The sequence below is a fragment of the Coregonus clupeaformis genome, chromosome 15 (assembly GCF_020615455.1).
Source record: "Coregonus clupeaformis isolate EN_2021a chromosome 15, ASM2061545v1, whole genome shotgun sequence".
NCBI classification, from domain to species: domain Eukaryota; kingdom Metazoa; phylum Chordata; class Actinopteri; order Salmoniformes; family Salmonidae; genus Coregonus; species Coregonus clupeaformis.
In genome coordinates this window covers 7,553,365-7,573,650 of record NC_059206.1, presented here as the reverse complement: position 1 = coordinate 7,573,650, position 20,286 = coordinate 7,553,365, and the positions used below count along the sequence as shown (strand labels likewise).

Sequence of the window (20,286 nt, the reverse complement as noted above, 5' to 3'; positions counted from 1 at the left end):
GATACATTTTGTTTTTGTAGTGTCTACAACTTCTATGCATTCTGATGTATGTATGTGTATTGTGTGGAGATTAGCCTTTACCTGACGTTTCAATGGCATGGCAAGGTTGACTTCATTCCATAGTTCTGCATATTTGGAAAATGTGGCACTTTTAAAATACTGAATCATTCCGAAAGTTGACAGGAACTGCTGAAACGTCACGAGCAAGAGGACAATTTGACATGTTGTATCGTCTATGTCTAATAATGTTTGATTGACAATAGCAGAGTTGGTCATGGCTCAAATTCAAATCCAATCCAATCCAATTGTATTTGCCACATGCGCCAAATTCAACAGGTGTAGACCTTACAGTGAAATGCTTACTTACAAGCCCTTAACCAACAATGCAGTTTGAAGAAAAATAAGTGTTAAGTAAAAAATAGATAAGTAAAAATAAATAAATAAGAAAAATAGAAAAGTAACAAATAATTAAAGAGCAGCAGTAAAATAACAGTAGCGAGGCTATATACGGGGGTACCGGTACAGAGTCAATGTGCGGGGTCACCGGTTAGTCGAGGTAGTTGAGGTAATATGTACATGTGGGTAGAGTTAAAGTGACTATGCATAAATAATTAACAGAGTAGCAGCAGCGTAAAAATATGGGGTGGGGGTGGGGGGGCAATGCAAATAGTCTGGGTAGCCATGATTAGCTGTTCAGGAGTCTTATGGCTTGGGGATAGAAGCTGTTAAGAAGCCTTATGGAACTAGACTTAGCGCTCCGGTACCAGTGGCGGCTCCTGAAAAAATTCTCAGGGGGGGCAATTTTTCTGATGATTTAGGTGACCTACACACATTTTAAAAAAGATATGTCCAGCAACAACATGAAGACAGGGGCAGCATATAAGTCAATACCAGAAGCATTTATTGACTGATCTCAAAAGTGTTGGCTTACCAGGGTTGGTGGAGCCCTCAGTTTCATCTTTGCCTCGCAAAGCTAACTCAAACACTCCGCAAAACTTCACACACTGGATTAGCCGGCTGAGGATGTGGCGGTTCTTGCTAATGTCGTAGTAAATATATTTGTTATAGTGAATATGGAATATGATATGTTGAGTAAAATGTTGTGCTAAGATCTATTTAGGTCAGGAGCTGGTTATAAGTTCTGTTCCTATCCAATAACAATGGACAAAAGGGTCCTATCTTGTCAGCCTTGTCAGTTTCAGTTCTCCAGTAAACTTGTGATTATCAACACTAACCTCATCGTTGTGGCGGCGGACAGCTAGCCTGTATCCCTCATCCAGTTGAGTGGGAATGTTCACTCTCCCCAAAGCAGACAATCTCAAACAGCAATCCATGTGGGTCTTTGACAGCTCATGTTTCTTAATCTTTCCTGAAAGATGGTGCATGTCCGTTACACACCAGTCGCTGTCCAAGCGGTGCTGTCTGCCGTGCCGCCTTCAGGGTGAAAGAGTAAGCAGGGGGTAGCAGAAGACTGCATTAGCTACATCGCAGCCTGCTAGCCAGGTTTTTCGTTCGTACCAATTTTTGGAAAATCCTCGGGTGTAGGACTTCCCCCTTTAGTAGAAACCTGTTGAATTATTAAATTTGGTCTGGGAGGTCCTAATTGTTTCGTTGCCAATTTATCTTCATTTGTTCGCCGACAAAAAGGAACTTCTTTCAAAGACACAATCGAGTTGCACTGAAGCCTAGCCATTTTCACAGTAGTAGTGAATTGATTGATGAGGCTACCCGCTCTTTTCTTAGTTACGTTCATGGTTATGTTACGTATGACGAAAGCGCGTAAGTGCAAGCCCTCAGAAACCCATAGAGATTGTATTGAAAGCTCTGATATTTGAAAAAATAGATTTTACATGGGAGTCTATGACAGACTTCTGGGCGATTTTCAACCTGACTGAAATCGCCCCAAAAAGGGGGGGGGCCATTTGAAGCACGACTTTAGCCTGATTGGACATTTAGTGGCACTGTGGCAGATCAGACGTCTAGATTACAACACTGATAACTACTGTTGCCGTGATATAATTGATTAGAAAAAAAATCCCTTCCTTTTCCCGTTTGGCAGTGCGTCGCCCATATCGCCCTATTGAACACACCGCCCCTGTCCGGTACCGTTTGCCGTGCGGTAGCAGAGAGAACAGTCTATGACTAGGGTGGCTAATCTCCTTTGTCTTGGTCACGTTGAGGGAGAGGTTGTTATCCTGGCACCACACGGCCAGGTCTCTGACCTCCTCCCTATAGACTGTCTTATCGTTGTCGGTGATCAGGCCTACCACTGTTGTGTCGTCAGCAAACTTAATGATGGTGTTGGAGTCGTGCCTGGCCATGCAGTCATGGGTGAACAGGGTGTACAGGAGGGGACTGATCACGCACCCCTGTGGGGCACCTGTGTTGAGGATCAGCGTAGCAGATGTGTTGTTACCTACCCTTACCACCTGGGGGCGGCCCATTAGGAAGTCCAGGATCCAGTTGCAGAGGGAGGTGTTTAGTCCCAGGGTCCTGAGCTTAGTGATGAGCTTTGAGGGCACTATGGTGTTGAACGCTGAGCTGTAGTCAATGAATAGCATTCTCACGTAGGTGTTCCTCTTGTCCAGGTGGGAAAGGGCAGTGTGGAGTGCAATAGAGATTGCATCATCTGTGGATCTGTTGGGGCGGTATGCAAATTGGAGTGGGTCTAGGGTTTCTGGGATAATGGTGTTGATGTGAGCCATGACCAGCATTCAAAGCACTTCATGGTACAGACGTCAGTGCTACGGGTCGGTAGTCATTTAGGCAGGTTATCTATTTAAAAAAATATTATAATTATATATTTTTTTTTTTGTGTCCTTGGGCACGGAGACTATGGTGGTCTGCTTGAAACATGTTGGTATTACAGACTCAGTCAAGGACATGTTGAAAATGTCAGTGAAGACACTTGCCAGTTGGTCAGCACATGCTCGGAGTACACGTCCTGGTAATCCATCTGGCCCTGCGGCCTTGTGAATGTTGACCTGCTTAAAAGTCTTACTCACATCGGCTACGGAGAGCGTGATCACATAGTCATCCGGAACAGCTGGTGCTCTCATGCATGCTTCAGTGTTGCGTGCCTCGAAGCGAGCATAGAAGTGGTTAAGCTCATCTGGTAGGCTTGTGTCACTGGGCAGCTCGCGGCTGTGCTTCCCTTTGTAGTCTGTAATAGTTTTCAAGCCCTGCCACATCCAACGAGCATCAGAGCCGGCGTAGTACGATTCAATCTTAGTCCTGTATTGACTCTTTGCCTGTTTGATGGTTCGTCGGAGGGCATAGTAGGATTTCTTATAAGCGTCCGGGTTAGAGTCCCGCTCCTTGAAAGCGGCAGCTCTACCCTTTAGCTCAGTGCGGATGTTGCCTGTAATCCATGGCTTCTGGTTGGGGTATGTACGTACGGTCACTGTGCAATGCAAATAGTCTGTGTAGCCATTTGATTAGCTGTTCAAGAGTCTTATGGCTTGGGGGTAGAAGCTGTTAAGAAGCCTTTTGGACCTAGACTTGGCGCTCCGGTAACGTTTGCCGTGCGGTAGCAGAGAGAACTGTCCATGACTAGGGTGGCTGGAGTCTTTGGCAATTTTTAGGGCCTTCCTCTGGCACCGCCTGGTATAGAGGTCCTGGATGGCAGGAAGCTTGGCCCCAGTGATGTACTGGGCCGTACGCACTACCCTCTGTAGTGCCTTGCGGTCGGAGGCCGAGCAGGATGCCATACCAGGCGGTGATGCACAAAAATTGCACAAAGGATGGAGTTGGCGGGGTGATTGACAGGCAGTAAACGGAGCGACCTCAACCCTAAGCCCTTTTAATTGGTGTAATTACATAGCCATAACACTGCAACAACAGCAATGTCAGAACTGAGAGGAGGGATAACTGGGGTGAGAAGGAGAAATTGGTTGATACAGAATGACCCAAATATCTAACGCCAGTGCAGAAGTCAAACTCCATTAGTCATGTTGTTCTACTGCTCTGTTCTTGCTGGACTCCACACTGATGCCTTGTTGATGTGAAAAGTCCTTTGAAATTAAAGGTGGTCAACATAGGTCAGTGAACCATCCTCAGACCTGTTTTTGAGGGGTCAGTGTCGTCTCTCTACACTTGCCTCCCAGAATTTACCAATGTTCCAGCATACACGTTTGTACAAGTACCCGTCGAAGTACCTGTCGAAGTACCTGTATGAGTACAGTTGGAATAGAGAAGAAGAAGTGGAACTCCATCAGAGCCCTATCCCTTCATGTCCTGTCGTAAACATTCCCGGTAGCTAGCTAGATGGAGCTCGCGGAGGATATTTTCAATGAGTGCGTTTCGCAAGTTAGTGGTTTGCATGTGCCATGACGTTAGCATTACAAGCTTAAAACCACTGACTGGCATGATTCCCAGACCTACTGCTGTTGCCCTAGGTCTGGGATCTCTGAGACTAGGGTCAGTAAGGCTTGAAGTGGTCATGCCTTGCCCTCGGTCTATCTTTGCCCACATTGGGCAGCCATTTTCTCCTCATCAGCCCACTTTCTTTTAACCAGGCTGCGCCGGTGGCTTGTTTAGTCTGCACAAGTCATCAAACCTAAATGAACCCAAACCAAATATAACTTCACCATGGGTCTACCCTCTCCCTTCGTTCCCCTCCAGCAACCCTAACCCTCCTTTACTCATTTACATTTAAGTCATTTAGCAGACGCTCTTATCCAGAGCGACTTACAGTTAGTGAGTGTATACATTTTTCATACTGGCCCCCCATGGGAATCGAACCCACAACCCTGGCGTTGCAAGCACCATGCTCTACCAACTGAGCTCCAGGAGGGCCCGCTCTTGGAACATTCTTTCCAAACATCAGGTAATCCCTCCGTGGGTTTGTTGGAGAGTTCCTCGCAATTTTTTCACCACGTTTGGAGGCTAACCCTGGGGGGAATGGGTGCGTATGGACAATTTGAGGTTATGGAGCTTGCAATGAGAGACAGGGAGCTCTAGGTGTTGGGGACATTTAGGTAGTGGGGAGGTAGTGGGGAGCTCTAGGTAGTGGGGAGGTAGGGGGGAGCTCTAGGTAGTGGGGAGCTCTAGGTAGTGGGCAGCTTTAGGTAGTGGGGAGCTCTAGGTAGTGGGGAGCTCTAGGTAGTGGAGAGCTCTGGGTAGTGGAGAGCTCTGGGTAGTGGGGAGCTCTAGGTAGTGGGGAGCTCTGGGTAGTGGGGAGCTCTAGGTAGTGGGGAGCTCTAGGTAGTGGAGAGCTCTGGGTAGTGGGGAGCTCTAGGTAGTGGGGAGCTCTAGGTAGTGGGGAGCTCTAGGTAGTGGGGCGCTCTGGGTAGTGAGGCGCTCTAGGAAGTGAGGAGGTAGTGGGAGCTCTAGGTAGTGGGGAGCTCTAGGTAGTGGGGAGCTCTAGGTAGTGAGGTGCTCTAGGTAGTGGGGAGCTCTAGGTAGTGAGGTGCTCTAGGTAGTGGGGAGCTCTAGGTAGTGGGGATCTCTCAGTAGTGGGGAGCTCTAGGTAGTGGGGAACTCTAGGTGGTGGGGAGCTCTAGGTAGTGGGGAGCTCTAGGTGGTGGGGAGCTCTAGGTAGTGGGGATCTCTCAGTAGTGGGGAGCTCTAGGTAGTGGGGAACTCTAGGTAGTGGGGAGCTCTAGGTAGTGGGGAGCTCTAGGTAGTGGGGAGCTCTAGGTAGTGGGGAGCTCTAGGTAGTGGGGAGCTCTAGGTGGTGTGCGGCGTTGAGTGTGTAAGCAGGGCCTTGTTATTTGGACTAACTAACCTGCAATGTAAAGTTCCCCTAGTTGTAGACGTCTCGGCCGCACGACATGGCTCCAAGCCTTCAGGTCTGGGGTTCCATAGTTCTGTGTAGTGTGTTTAGCCTGGTGGTTCAGAGAAATGCCACAACCACTTCAACCTGACTAGCGTTCACACCAACCAATGAGAATGCTGCTCCTTATTGCTCAGAGAGAGACGCTGTGAACCGACTGCGAAGGACAAACGCAGTGCGGTGTGTGTTGTATCATTTGATATGCACTGACGTCAGGCAGTCAGCTAGCCCCCCTACTTATGAAATGTCAATGTATATCAAGCTGATGACATTGTCAGGACAGCGACAACACAGCGGGCTCAAGTGATGAGTGATGAAATGTTTAGGTCTTGCATTCAATGTAATCTGCATTTGTTGCTGTATGTTCGTCTCTCATTCATAATTAAGCCAGGTGTTCTCTTAGATGTAAGCCAATCAGGGAGAGACAGAAATAAGCTTTTCAATCGTGTGGGCTCCCGAGTGGCGCAGCGGTCTAAGGCACTGCATCTCTGTGCTTGAGGCATCACTACAGACCCCCTGGTTCGAATCCAGGCTGTATCACAACCGGCCGTGATTGGGAGTCCCAAAGGGCGGCGCACAATTGGCCCAGTTTTGGCCGGTGTAGACTGTCATTGTAAATAAGAATTTGTTCTTAACTGACTTGCCTAGTTAAATAAAGGTAAAATAGAAATAAAAAAACTATGAGAAAACCATCAAGAATACCTCATGGCGCTACTGTGCAGTTTGAAGCCATTTTTCCCCAGACACAAATCAGCAGGTATTGTGTGGCTCAGTTGATAGAGGATGGTGGTTGCAACTCCAGGGTTGTGGGTTCGTTTCCCATGGTGGGCCAGTATGAAAATGTATGCACTCACTACTGTAAGTCGCTCTGGGTAAGAGCATCTGCTAAAATGTAAATGTATTTTGAAGCCTAGATTGATATGCTGCTGTGCTCTCCTACAATATCTCCCCTCCTTTGTCAGTGGATGAAGTGTAAGTTGGTTACATTGTCATCAGATGGTCATGAAAAAATGCGGTTTGAGTGCAAGCCATCTCTGTCTTGTCCATTTTTTGCAGATGGGCTTCATTCAGCTCAATGGGGACTTCCTCTACATCGAGCCTGTCAATCAAACACTGGCTGTCATGGGACAGGCTCACCGCGTGTACAGGAGGAAGCGCTCCACCACCGAGGAGAGACAGACAGACAAGCAGACGACGGACAAACAAACAAGGATCAACTACTGTGGAGTCATCCCAGGTAGGCCTCCTCCATCTTGTGCTGCAGACACATTATTGATGAAGATGTTCATGAAGTTATTAACAGTGATGTTATTAAAGGGATAGTGCACTTTTTAAAGTTTTCGGTTAACCTTGATATCCAAAATAAGCAAAATGGTTATCTTTAAGATTGGTTAGAAAATTGGTTTAGGGATATGCTTATTGGTCTACACTGGCTATGCAGTCTTGGGGAAGCTACTCTAAAAATATAGTTTAACAAGGTACAAATTACTTCACACTGGAAGAAGTTACGCTACACAAAAGCTACCCTTAAGAAAAATATAGTTTACTTAACTAAAGTTACTTTGACAAAGAAGTTCACTACATCCAATCTACTTCGTGAAAAATTACATATCTAAATCTGAAATATTGTAGGCTACAAATTGCAAGAACAAATCCCTCTGGAGTCAGATGTTAACAGAATGTGTAACTTAGCCTAGTAAACACAAAAATGATGTTTCAAGTGAAAATAAGGCAGGTCTGATGCCAAAAAATAAAGGAAATTCTTGCCTTCACCCATATTTTATTTTATTTTTGCAAAAAAAAATTATGTACTTCCAGTAGTTAGCTACACCCCTACATTGCAAAAAAGTAATTCACTACTGAAAACATTACCAAGATTTGAATTTAGTTCAATGACCACCAAGCTACAGCAAAATGTAGGAAAATTACTAGTTGAACTACATGTACAGTGGGGAAAAAATGTATTTAGTCAGCCACCAATTGTGCAAGTTCTCCCACTTAAAAAGATGAGAGAGGCCTGTAATTTTCATCATAGGTACATGTCAACTATGACAGACAAATTGAGAAAAAAAATCCAGGAAATCACATTGTAGGACTTTTAATGAATTTATTTGCAAATTATGGTGGAAAATAAGTATTTGGTCAATAACAAAAGTTTCTCAATACTTTGTTATATACACTTTGTTGGCAATGACACAGGTCAAATGTTTTCTGTAAGTCTTCACAAGGTTTTCACACACTGTTGCTGGTATTTTGGCCCATTCCTCCATGCAGATCTCCTCTAGAGCAGTGATGTTTTGGGGCTGTCGCTGGGCAACATGGACTTTCAACTCCCTCCAAAGATTTTCTATGGGGTTGAGATCTGGAGACTGGCTAGGCCACTCCAGGACCTTGAAATGCTTCTTACGAAGCCACTCCTTCGTTGCCCGGGCGGTGTGTTTGGGATCATTGTCATGCTGAAAGACTCAGCCACGTTTCATCTTCAATGCCCTTGCTGATGGAAGGAGATTTTCACTCAAAATCTCACGATACATGGCCCCATTCATTCTTTCCTTTACATGGATCAGTCGTCCTGGTCCCTTTGCAGAAAAACAGCCCCAAAGCATGATGTTTCCACCCCCATGCTTCACAGTAGGTATGGTGTTCTTTGGATGCAACTCAGCATTCTTTGTCCTCCAAACACGACGAGTTGAGTTTTTACCTAAGAGTTCTATTTTGGTTTCATCTGACCATATGACATTCTCCCAATCCTCTTCTGGATCATCCAAATGCACTCTAGCAAACTTCAGACAGGCCTGGACATGTACTGGCTTAAGCAGGGGGACACGTCTGGCACTGCAGGATTTGAGTCCCTGGCGGCGTAGTGTGTTACTGATGGTAGGCTTTGTTACTTTGGTCCCAGCTCTCTGCAGGTCATTCACTAGGTCCCCCCGTGTGGTTCTGGGATTTTTGCTCACCGTTCTTGTGATCATTTTGACCCCACGGGGTGAGATCTTGCGTGGAGCCCCAGATCGAGGGAGATTATCAGTGGTCTTGTATGTCTTCCATTTCCTAATAATTGCTCCCACAGTTGATTTCTTCAAACCAAGCTGCTTACCTATTGCAGAATCAGTCTTCCCAGCCTGGTGCAGGTCTACAATTTTGTTTCTGGTGTCCTTTGACAGCTCTTTGGTCTTGGCCATAGTGGAGTTTGGAGTGTGACTGTTTGAGGTTGTGGACAGGTGTCTTTTATACTGATAACAAGTTCAAACAGGTGCCATTAATACAGGTAACGAGTGGAAGACAGAGGAGCCTCTTAAAGAAGAAGTTACAGGTCTGTGAGAGCCAGAAATCTTGCTTGTTTGTAGGTGACCAAATACTTATTTTCCACCATAATTTGCAAATAAATTCATTAAAAATCCTACAATGTGATTTTCTGGATTTTTTTCCTCAATTTGTCTGTCATAGTTGACGTGCAGGGAGATTTCCAAACCAGTCTAATTGACCCCTTGGTTACTGTTGCAAACTCGGACATCATTTTCCCGGGAAGCCGAATTCCCCATTCAACCACTGGCGAAATCCCCTCACAATGATCTCAAACAGTGTTTCTAATACACAATGAAATTAAACACAGACTACCCCTTGCTAATCAGGAAACTCTTGGGTATGTTGTGGTGGACTGTCATTTCAATTGCTTCACAGGAACCTGGTAAAATGATGTATGTGGTGTAGCTAGCTGCTGTTAATGGCTCAGAATTCACTGTAAATATGCAGTCAAAGCTTTAACCACTTTTGGAGCTATCCAGTGCACTCAAATCGTATCCGAATATCGACTGCAGATGGCAGTTGTATTCATAGCATTGTTAACTTAGCTAGCTTACATACATTTAAAAAAAAACAAATTATATTAAGTGGCTAGCTAGCATTAGCTATGTTTGGTGGTCAATGAGACTGAGAGAGCTAGCTAACCAGGTGAGCTAGCAAACTATGTAGAATTGTAGAATAATAGTGAAGACATCAAAACTATGAACTAACACATATGGAATCATGTAGTAACCAAAAAAGTGTTAAACAAATCAAAATATATTTTATATTTGAGATTCTTCAAATAGCCACCCTTTGCCTTGATGACAGCTTTGCACACTCTTTACTTTTTTGGTTACTACATTATTCCATATGTGTTATTTCATAGTTTTGATGTCTTCACTATTATTCTACAATGTAGAAAATAGTACAAAAGGTAGGTGTGTCCAAACTTTTGACTGGTACTGTATATATATACCTTTTTTGTGTTATTTCTTACATTATTTGCTCAGAACGTTTCTTTCCGAAAATAACTTTTGGATATTAGATTGGCGGTCACTCACCAGCATTTCGACCAAAAATGAGACTTTCCAGAATTGGATCCTTTGTTCGTACCTCCCGAGGCAATTCCACTGATCCCAGGGGTTGCTACAAGATGCCGTCGACGGAGAAGAGGAATTCGGAGTGGGCTTTTAGTCTGACTTAGCGGGCGTGCATACCATCCACCGCTTCCAAGGATATTACTTGCTAATGTTCAGTCCCTGGACAATAAACTAGGCGAGCTCAGGGGGGGGTTCTCCTTCCAGAGAGACATCAGGGACTGCAACATACTCTGTTTCACGGAATCATGGCTCTCTCTGGATATACTGTCCCCGTCCATGCAGTCAGCGGGGTTCTCCGTACATCGCGCGGACAGGAAGAAAGAACTCTCTGGTAAAAAGAAAGGCGGAGGTGTATGTTTCATGATTAGTTAATCGTAAAGAAACCCAAGTCCTTTTGTTCTCCCGATCTGGAATACCTCACCATCAAATGCTGTCCACATTACCTCCCGAGAGAACTGTCTTCAGTCATCGTCACTACCGTGTATATTCCCCCTCAAGTAAACACCCTGACAGCTCTCAAGGAACTACACTGGACTTGGTTTAAACTGGAAAACGCATATCCTGAGGCCGCATTATTGTAGCTGGGGACTTTAATAAAGCAAATCTGAGGAAAACACTACCGAAGTTTTATCAACACATCTCCTGCGCTACTCGCTCATAGAGAACTCTTGACCATTGCTACTACCCCTTCCGGGACGGCTACAAGGCCCGCCCCCACCCTCCAATCGGCAAATCAGATCACGCCTCCATTCTGCTCCTCCCTTCCTATAAGGAGAAACTTAAACAGGAAGTACCCGTGGTAAGTACTGTTTAACTTTGGTCTGATCAATCGGAATCTATGCTTCAAGGTTGTTTTGACCACACGGACGGGGATATGTTCCGGGTTGCCTTTGAGAATAGCAATGACGTACACACTGACTCGGTGACTGAGTTCATAAGGAAGTGCATAGAAGATGTTGTTCCCACTGTGATGATTAGAAATGATCCAAACCAACCGTGGATAGATAAACTGAAAGTGTATTTAACCATGGCAAGGTGACTGTGAACATGGATGAGTATGAACATTCCAGCTATGCCCTCTGTAAGGCAATCAAACAGGCAAAACGTCAGTACAGAGAAAAAGTGGAGTTGTAATTCAACAGCTCAGACACTAGATGTATGTGGCAGGGACTCCAGACAATCACAGATTATAAAGGGAAAAACCAACCACGCCGCAGATACCGGACAAGCTAAACACCTTCTTTGCCCGCTTCGAGGAAAACACAGTGCCGCCGATGCGGACCACCACCACTCACAAGGACTGTGAGCTCTTGTTCTCCGTGGCCCACGTGAGTAAGATATTTAAGCATGTTAACCCTCACAAGGCTGCTGGCCCAGACGGCATCCCATGCCGCATCCTCAGAGCATGTGCAGACCAGCTGGCTGGAGTGTTTACGGACATATTCAATCTCTCCCTATCCCAGTCTGTTGTCCCCACTTGCTTCAAGATGTCCACCCTTGTTCTTGTACCCAAGAAAACTAAGCTAACTGAACTAAATGACTATCGCTCCGTAGCGTTCACTTCTGTCATCATGAAGTGCTTTGAGAGGCTAGTTAAGGATCATATCACCTCCACCTTACCCGACACCCTAGACCCACTACAATTTGCATACCGCCCCAACATATCCACGGACACCGCAATCGCCATCGCACTGCACACTGCCCTATCCTACCTGGACAAGAGGAATACCTATGTAAGAATGCTGCTCATTGACTACAGCTCAGCCTTCAACACAATAGTGCCCTCCAAGCTCATCACTAAGCTTGGGGCCCTGGTTCTGATCCCAGCCCTGTGCAACTGGGTCCTGGACTTCCTGATGAGCCGACCCCAGATGGTGAAGGTAGGCAATAATACCTCCGCTACGCTTCAGGAGACAGCAGAGAGAGCATGCCCCCATCCACATAGACGAGGCCGCAGTGGAGAGGGTGAAAAGCTCCTTTGAGTGCACATCACTGACAACCTGAAATGGTCCATTCACACAGACAGTGTGGTGAAGAAGGCGCAACAGCGCTTCTTCAACCTCAGGAGGCTGAAGAAATTCATCTTGGCCCCTAAGACCCTCACAAACTTCTACAGATGCACCATTGAGAGCATCCTATTGGGCTGTAAGTGATGCGTGTAATATATCAGAAATTGTGTAATATAAAAAATATTGTCACACCAAAATGTGGCATATATTATAAATACGGTTTAGACAGGTTTTATACACATGTTCTGTATAAATAGCCTCTAAAATATAATGTGATACAACATCAGTACTTGTTGCATTTACAGCTTGTCTAAGTCCTATCATCAACTGATTTCAGCCAGTGTATGGCTGTGGATTAACTGTGTTGTTTGTATGGAATGTTGGCATAGTGGAAGTTCATTTGAAAAATTAATGGAATCATTCCACTAAAACTGGTTGGCTAGCTAGCTAATAAACATACTGTGCAGATAATCTTCAAATTCATTGTTGTACATAATATCTTATCACAGCACTGGCTGACCATGGTTGACCAACTTCTTTACCAAAATGGCTGATCTTTTATACTGTCATAGCATAGTGCATGTCCATTCTAGTATTCCTAATGCTATGGAAGATCTACACAAATGTATTTTCAAGTTAAACGTATCTCTTTACGTAATGATAAAACTAATAATAATGGGCATTGTGGAACATGTTTGTAAAATGTCTCTACCTACAGTATATTAATTTACTGACCATACTTTACTTTTAAGCATAATGCAACAGAGCCAACAAACCATGTTCTTCACAAAGGCCCAGTGACACATTCTCACCCTGTAGGTAGTTATCCACTTGATATTTTCTACCTCGCGATTTGCACATTGTCCTCTCATCCTAAGGCATTTCCACCTACAGTGAGTAAAAAAAGTATTTAGTCAGCCACCAATTGTGCAAGTTCTCCCACTTTGTCTCCTGAGTGGCGCAGTGGTCTAAGGCACTGCATCGCAATGCTAGCTGTGCCACTAGAGATCCTGGTTCGAATCCAGGCTCTGTCGCAGCCGTCCGCGACCGGGAGACTCATGGGCAGCGCACAATTGGCCCAGCGTTGTCCAGGGTAGGGGAGGGAATGGCCGGCAGGGATGTAGCTCAGTTGATAGAGCATGGCGTTTGCAACGCCAGGGTTGTGGGTTCAATTCCCCCGGGGGACCAGTATGAAAAAAAAAATATATATATATGTATTCACTAACTGTAAGTCGCTCTGGATAAGAGCGTCTGCTAAATGACTAAAATGTAAATGTAAAAAGATGAGAGAGGCCTGTAATTTTCATCATAGGTACACGTAAACTATGACAGACAAATTGAGACATTTTTTTCCAGAAAATCACATTGTAGGATTTTTTATGAATTTATTTGCAAATTATGGTGGAAAATAAGTATTTGGTCACCTACAAACAAGCAAGATTTCTGGCTCTCACAGACCTGTAACTTCTTCTTTAAGAGGCTCCTCTGTCCTCCACTCGTTACCTGTATTAATGGCACCTGTTTGAACTTGTTATCAGTATAAAAGACACCTGTCCACAACCTCAAACAGTCACACTCCAAACTCCACTATGGCCAAGACCAAAGAGCTGTCAAAGGACACCAGAAACAAAATTGTAGACCTGCACCAGGCTGGGAAGACTGAATCTGCAATAGGCAGCTTGGTTGGAAGAAATCAACTGTGGGAGCAATTATTAGGAAATGGAAGCCATACAAGACCACTGATAATCTCCCTCGATCTGGGGCTCCACGCAAGATCTCACCCCGTGGGGTCAAAATGATCACAAGAACGGTGAGCAAAATTCCCAGAACCACACGGGGGGACCTAGTGAATGACCTGCAGAGAGCTGGGACCAAAGTAACAAAGCCTACCATCAGTAACACACTACGCCGCCAGGGACTCAAATCCTGCAGTGCCAGACGTGTACCCCTGCTTAAGCCAGTACATGTCCAGGCCCGTCTGAAGTTTGCTAGAGTGCATTTGGATGATCCAGAAGAGGATTGGGAGAATGTCATATGGTCAGATGAAACCAAAATATAACTTTTTGGTAAAAACTCAACTCGTCGTGTTTGGAGGACAAAGAATGCTGAGTTGCATCCAAAGAACACCATACCTACTGTGAAGCATGGGGGTGGAAACATCATGCTTTGGGGCTGTTTTTCTGCAAAGGGACCAGGACGACTGAAAACCTCCTTCCATCAGCAAGGGCATTGAAGATGAAACGTGGCTGGGTCTTTCAGCATGACAATGATCCCAAACACACCGCCCGGGCAACCAAGGAGTGGCTTCGTAAGAAGCATTTCAAGGTCCTGGAGTGGCCTAGCCAGTCTCCAGATCTCAACCCCATAGAAAATCTTTGGAGGGAGTTGAAAGTCTGTGTTGCCCAGCGACAGCCCCAAAACATCACTGCTCTAGAGGAGATCTGCATGGAGGAATGGGCCAAAATACCAGCAACAGTGTGTGAAAACTTTGTGAAGACTTACAGAAAACGTTTGACCTGTGTCATTGCCAACAAAGGGTATATAACAAAGTATTGAGAAACTTTTGTTATTGACCAAATACTTATTTTCCACCATATTTTGCAAATAAATCTATAAAAAATCCTACAATGTGATTTTCTGGAGAAAAAAAATCTTATTTTGTCTGTCATAGTTGACGTGTACCTATGATGAAAATTACAGGCCTCTCTCATCTTTTTAAGTGGGAGAACTTGCACAATTGGTGGCTGACTAAATACTTTTTTCCCCCACTGTATACTGTACATCAACCCTATATAAAAATGTTTTGCGGACCATTTTTCAACCCTATATTGAATTTATACATCTCAATGTCAGAAAGCAATAGCTTCCACACTAGCATTCGTCCTCTTGCATGCTAAGTCTCCATTGGTAAAGCACATGCCTCAGCTTATTGAGAGATCCATGTCTGATTTATGTACAGCGAGCAAGAGAACTCAATGGTGTGTAGACGTAGACGTTTTCTCTACTCGCCTGATCGGACTTCTGAGATCTCTTAACCCTTCAAAAGATGTGAACATATAAAACTCAACATAACTGTCACACGTAGACCTATCTTTCAGGTTCAACGAGGTTCAACGACAGTGGCCCCGGTCGTAAGACGTTCATTGTTCTATCGTTCCTAGTTCTCACCTTGAATAAGCACAGGGCTATCTCCACATCAGTGTTAAACCCTCGAGCTCTCGCAAAGCGGACCAGAGACCAAGAAGGTTTTCATTACGAGGTCTTACCTATCTGCTTTTGATCTAGGAAATCCACTCCAGATGAGGTCAATTTCTGTCTACTACCCCTTTTCAAACTAAGTGTGTGCTGACCAATAAAGTCACTATATAACCGACTCCTTTTTCATATGTATGGGCGTGCGTTTCAGTTACAGATACCAGGCAGTTACATGGAGTTACATGGAACTGCAGTGTCATTACACTAGTAACTGATTTGAAACAGAATCTGACCAGTTTCATTTGACTGTTCCTTATCTGCAGTTACCGTGTTATACTGACTAGTTACACTCTGGTTATACTAGTTACCGTGTTATACTGACTAGTTACACTCTGGTTATACTAGTTACCGTGTTATACTGACTAGTTACACTCTGGTTATACTAGTTACAGTGTTATACTGACAAGTTACACTCTGGTTATACTAGTTACCGTGTTATACTGACTAGTTACACTCTGGTTATACTAGTTACCATGTTATACTGACTAGTTACACTCTGGTTATACTAGTTACCGTGTTATACTGACTAGTTACACTCTGGTTATACTAGTTACCGTGTTATACTGACTAGTTACACTCTGGTTATACTCTAGTAACTACATAGGGTAACACTATTTGAATAGTAATTACATAGGGACTCCATAACACATTCATAAGGACTCCATAACACATTCATAAGGACTCCATAACACATTCATAAGGACTCCATAACACATTCATAAGGACTCCATAACACATTCATAAGGACTCCATAACACATTCATAAGGACTCCATAACACATTCATAAGGACTCCATAACACATTCATAAGGACTCCATAACACATTCATAAGGACTCCATAACACATTCATAAGGACTCCATAACACATTCATAAGGACTCCATAACACATTCATAAGCCACTCCATAACACATTATTGAGCAGTACACAAGCATTTATGAAATGCCTATGTCAACAACTGCAACTTGACTGCAGGGCATTATGGGAAGCGTCATAATAAGCGTTGTCATTTTTCTCTGTTTTTTATTTACAGAAAGACAGAAGAGTATGAACAGGAAACCATCTGAGGGAGGCAGAGGGAAACGGTACTCATATAAACTACTCCACGAGTACAACGTGGAGACTGTGGTGGTGGCAGACCCAGCCATGGTCAGCTACCACGGCTCAGATGCAGCCAAACGATTCATCCTCACCATCATGAATATGGTATGTACATAGAATTACATATACTATAAATATATTATACTATACATATAGAATCATTTCATAGGATATCTATGGGTATGTGTCTCTGTTCTCTGGTCCTGTCCAGAAACAACCCCTTAAACCACTGGTGTCAAACATACCGCCCGCGGGTGGTTTGAGTAAAATGACTAAAATGTGTAGAAATAATAATGGACCTACATTCATACAGTTTCTTGACTGTGTCCAGCTTGCTAATAATCACCGAAATGAAAGGTAGACAGTCAGGGAGCACCGAAAATTCCAAAAGAAGACATTCATTGAAGACCGAATGTGGCCCCTGGGACACCCTAACCTTACCCCTAATCCCCCTACCCCTACCCCTATCCCCCTACCCCTATCCCCCTACCCCTACCCCCCTGTACTTCCCTGGTCCTATCCAGAAAAACCTCTAAACCCCTAGGCACTTGCTTAGAACTGAAAGGAAGGGATAGGTGTATTGCTGCTATATAGCAATATACTCTTGTTGCTGTGTTATTACAAGGGTTTTACATTATATCCATTCCTTTCTTTTTGCAGGTTTTCAACTTGTTTCAACACAAGAGCCTGGGCATACAGATCAATATCAGATTGACTAAACTTGTGCTGCTTCAGGAAACACCAGTAAGAGACATCAAGCTAACACTACTTCAGCTGTACAGTATGGGCCATAACCTACAAAGCAGATTCACTTAGAGTAACTTAACTTCTATATTCTACAACAAGAATATTTTGAATGTCATGTCATGAACACATCATAAGCAGTCATAGTGCCTTATGTCAGGTCATAACAATGAATTACATTTCTATTTTGATCTCTTTCTCTCCCTCTGTCTGTCTGTCTGTCTGTCTGTCTGTCTGTCTGTCTCTCTCTCTCTCTCTCTCTGTCTCTCTCTCTCTCTCTCTCTCTCTCTCTCTCTCTCTCTCTCTCTCTCTCTCTCTCTCGCTCTCTCTCTCGCTCTGTCTGTCTGTCTCTCTGTCTCTCTGTCTGTCTCTCTCTCGCTCTCTGTCTGTCTGTCTCTTTGTCTGTCTGTCTGTCTGTCTGTCTGTCTGTCTCTCTCTCTGTCTGTCTGTCTCTCTGTCTGTCTATGCAGTCAGACATGTACATTGGTCACCATGGTGAGAAGATGCTTGAGAGCTTCTGTCGTTGGCAGCAGGAGGAGTATGGGAAGAAGAGTGTGATGTCAGACTTTAGCACTCGGTGGAGGGAGGACTTACCCTCCGTGGACACGGCCATTCTAATCACAAGGTACTGTGTCCATGGCATGCACTGTTCATAGAAAATAAGCAGATACCCACACACACTCCCGTATACTTTATTTGAGTTTATTTTTCGCCCTGTTCAATTGATTTATTTTCTATTATATACTCTTTGAAAAATTGCTGGATGTGCGTGCACTACTTTTGGACATGCACTGGTAATTCATCCCCAAAGGGTCCGGGCGGGTCTGATCGCCTGCAGCCGTAACATACAGTTAGAACACACCCAATAGGCCAGCCATTGGTCACCTCACCTGTCCATCAACACTTTTCCCATCCCACTGTCCAATACCTATTTAGTACTGCAGTTCCTTCTGGTCAGTTCCTACAAGCAGCTGTTCATATATCCCTGGAAAGCACCCAACAGTTGAATGACCTCAACCTCTGGACTGCTTTCTCTCTCTCTCTCTCTCTCTCTCTCTGACTCTCTCTCTCTCTCTCTAAATCTCTCTCTCTCTGACTCTCTCTCTCCCTCTCTTTCTCTCTCTGAAGCCACCTTCCCATGGAGCTCTTTTTCATGGTCCAATGTATTATGGTCCTTCGAGCCGGATGGGGACAATTATCCTGGAAACATGACCATTAGAGACAGGTCACAGTTCATGAATGTCTGCTCTGCATTCAACAGAGTAGGGTTAAGTTGTTTAAAGCTATAATTTTTATCTCATTGATGGTCAGACCTTACATCCATAGCTCCATCTATGATTCTATGGTTACATTTCTCAAGCCCAATCCCTGAGCTTTTTACCAAAAACAGTGTCGGGGTGGCAAATGTTCTCATAGCACAAAAACTGTCCAGTCGGGGTGATGATTATAGAATGTTTGTATAAAAATGTCCCCACATGGTTCTTACCAGACTGTTCCCACAACCTAATTAAACATTCTGGGAACCTTTAAAGAACAGATTAAATGTCTTATAGGAATGTTCTTGCAACATCAGGCGAATGTTTTATACAAACATTCTATAATCATCACATTACTGGTACATTGTGTTATTACATTACCTGGAAACCTTTTAAACATAAAACATATTTTGTTATCAAAAACATTATCTTAATGTTTTTGGGATGTAATCATCCTAATGTCAGATAAAACCCTAAATAGAACTTAATGTGAATCTTAGCTAATGTTCTGGGAATGTTCACGGTTTGTTGGGATGTCATACCTATGACATGAACATGCACTAGTGCGTACTCACTCAATGCAGCTTGCGTTACCATCTACTGCTCAGTTTAAGACTTCTAACATACAACTGGGGAAGTGTCACATTAGCTGGCTAAAGCGATTAGCCTCTTGGAAATTCAACACCGGTTCTATTCTTTGATTTAATCAAATACCTCCATGTCATGAGGCATTAACAGAGAGACCTCCATGTCATGAGGCATTAACAGAGAGACCTCCATGTCATGAGGTATTAACAGAGAGACCTCCATGTCATGAGGTATTAACAGAGAGACCTCCATGTCATGAGGTATTAACAGAGAGACCTCCATGTCATGAGGTATTAACAGAGAGACCTCCATGTCATGAGGCATTAACAGAGAGACCTCCATGTCATGAGGAATTAACAGAGAGACCTCCATGTCATGAGGAATTAACAGAGAGACCTCCATGTCATGAGGAATTAACAGAGAGACCTCCATGTTATGAGGTATTAACAGAGAGACCTTCATGTCATGAGGAATTAACAGAGATACCTCCATGTTATGAGGTATTAACAGAGAGACCTCCATGTTATGAGGTATTAACAGAGAGACCTCCATGTTATGAGGTATTAACAGAGAGACCTCCATGTCATGAGGAATTAACAGAGAGACATCCATGTTATGAGGTATTAACAGAGAGACCTCCATGTTATGAGGTATTAACAGAGAGACCTTCATGTCATGAGGTATTAACAGAGAGACCTCCATGTTATGAGGCATTAACAGAGAGACCTCCATGTCATGAGGCATTAACAGAGAGACCTCCATGTCATGAGGTATTAACAGAGAGACCTCCATGTCATGAGGTATTAACAGAGAGACCTCCATGTTATGAGGTATTAACAGAGAGACCTTCATGTTATGAGGCATTAACAGAGAGACCTCCATGTCATGAGGAATTAACAGAGAGACCTCCATGTTATGAGGCATTAACAGAGAGACCTCCATGTCATGAGGTATTAACAGAGAGACCTCCATGTCATGAGGAATTAACAGAGAGACCTCCATGTCATGAGGTATTAACAGAGAGACCTCCATGTCATGAGGTATTAACAGAGAGACCTCCATGTCATGAGGTATTAACAGAGAGACCTCCATGTCATGAGGTATTAACAGAGAGACCTCCATGTCATGAGGTATTAACAGAGAGACCTCCATGTCATGAGGCATTAACAGA

At 44.1% G+C, this 20,286-nt stretch overlaps 1 protein-coding gene across 1 annotated transcript in view; it reads left to right on the top strand.

Moving 5' to 3' along the window:
* Positions 1 to 20,286, top strand: part of LOC121583100 (A disintegrin and metalloproteinase with thrombospondin motifs 19-like) — a 143,809-nt gene that overhangs the window by 12,803 nt on the left and 110,720 nt on the right. Inside the window, exons 3-6 of the mRNA XM_045225348.1 lie at positions 6,833 to 7,013; positions 16,460 to 16,632; positions 17,188 to 17,271; positions 17,742 to 17,896. Of these exons, the coding sequence (XP_045081283.1) occupies positions 6,833 to 7,013; positions 16,460 to 16,632; positions 17,188 to 17,271; positions 17,742 to 17,896 (593 nt within the window). The remainder of the gene's footprint in view (positions 1 to 6,832; positions 7,014 to 16,459; positions 16,633 to 17,187; positions 17,272 to 17,741; positions 17,897 to 20,286) is intronic.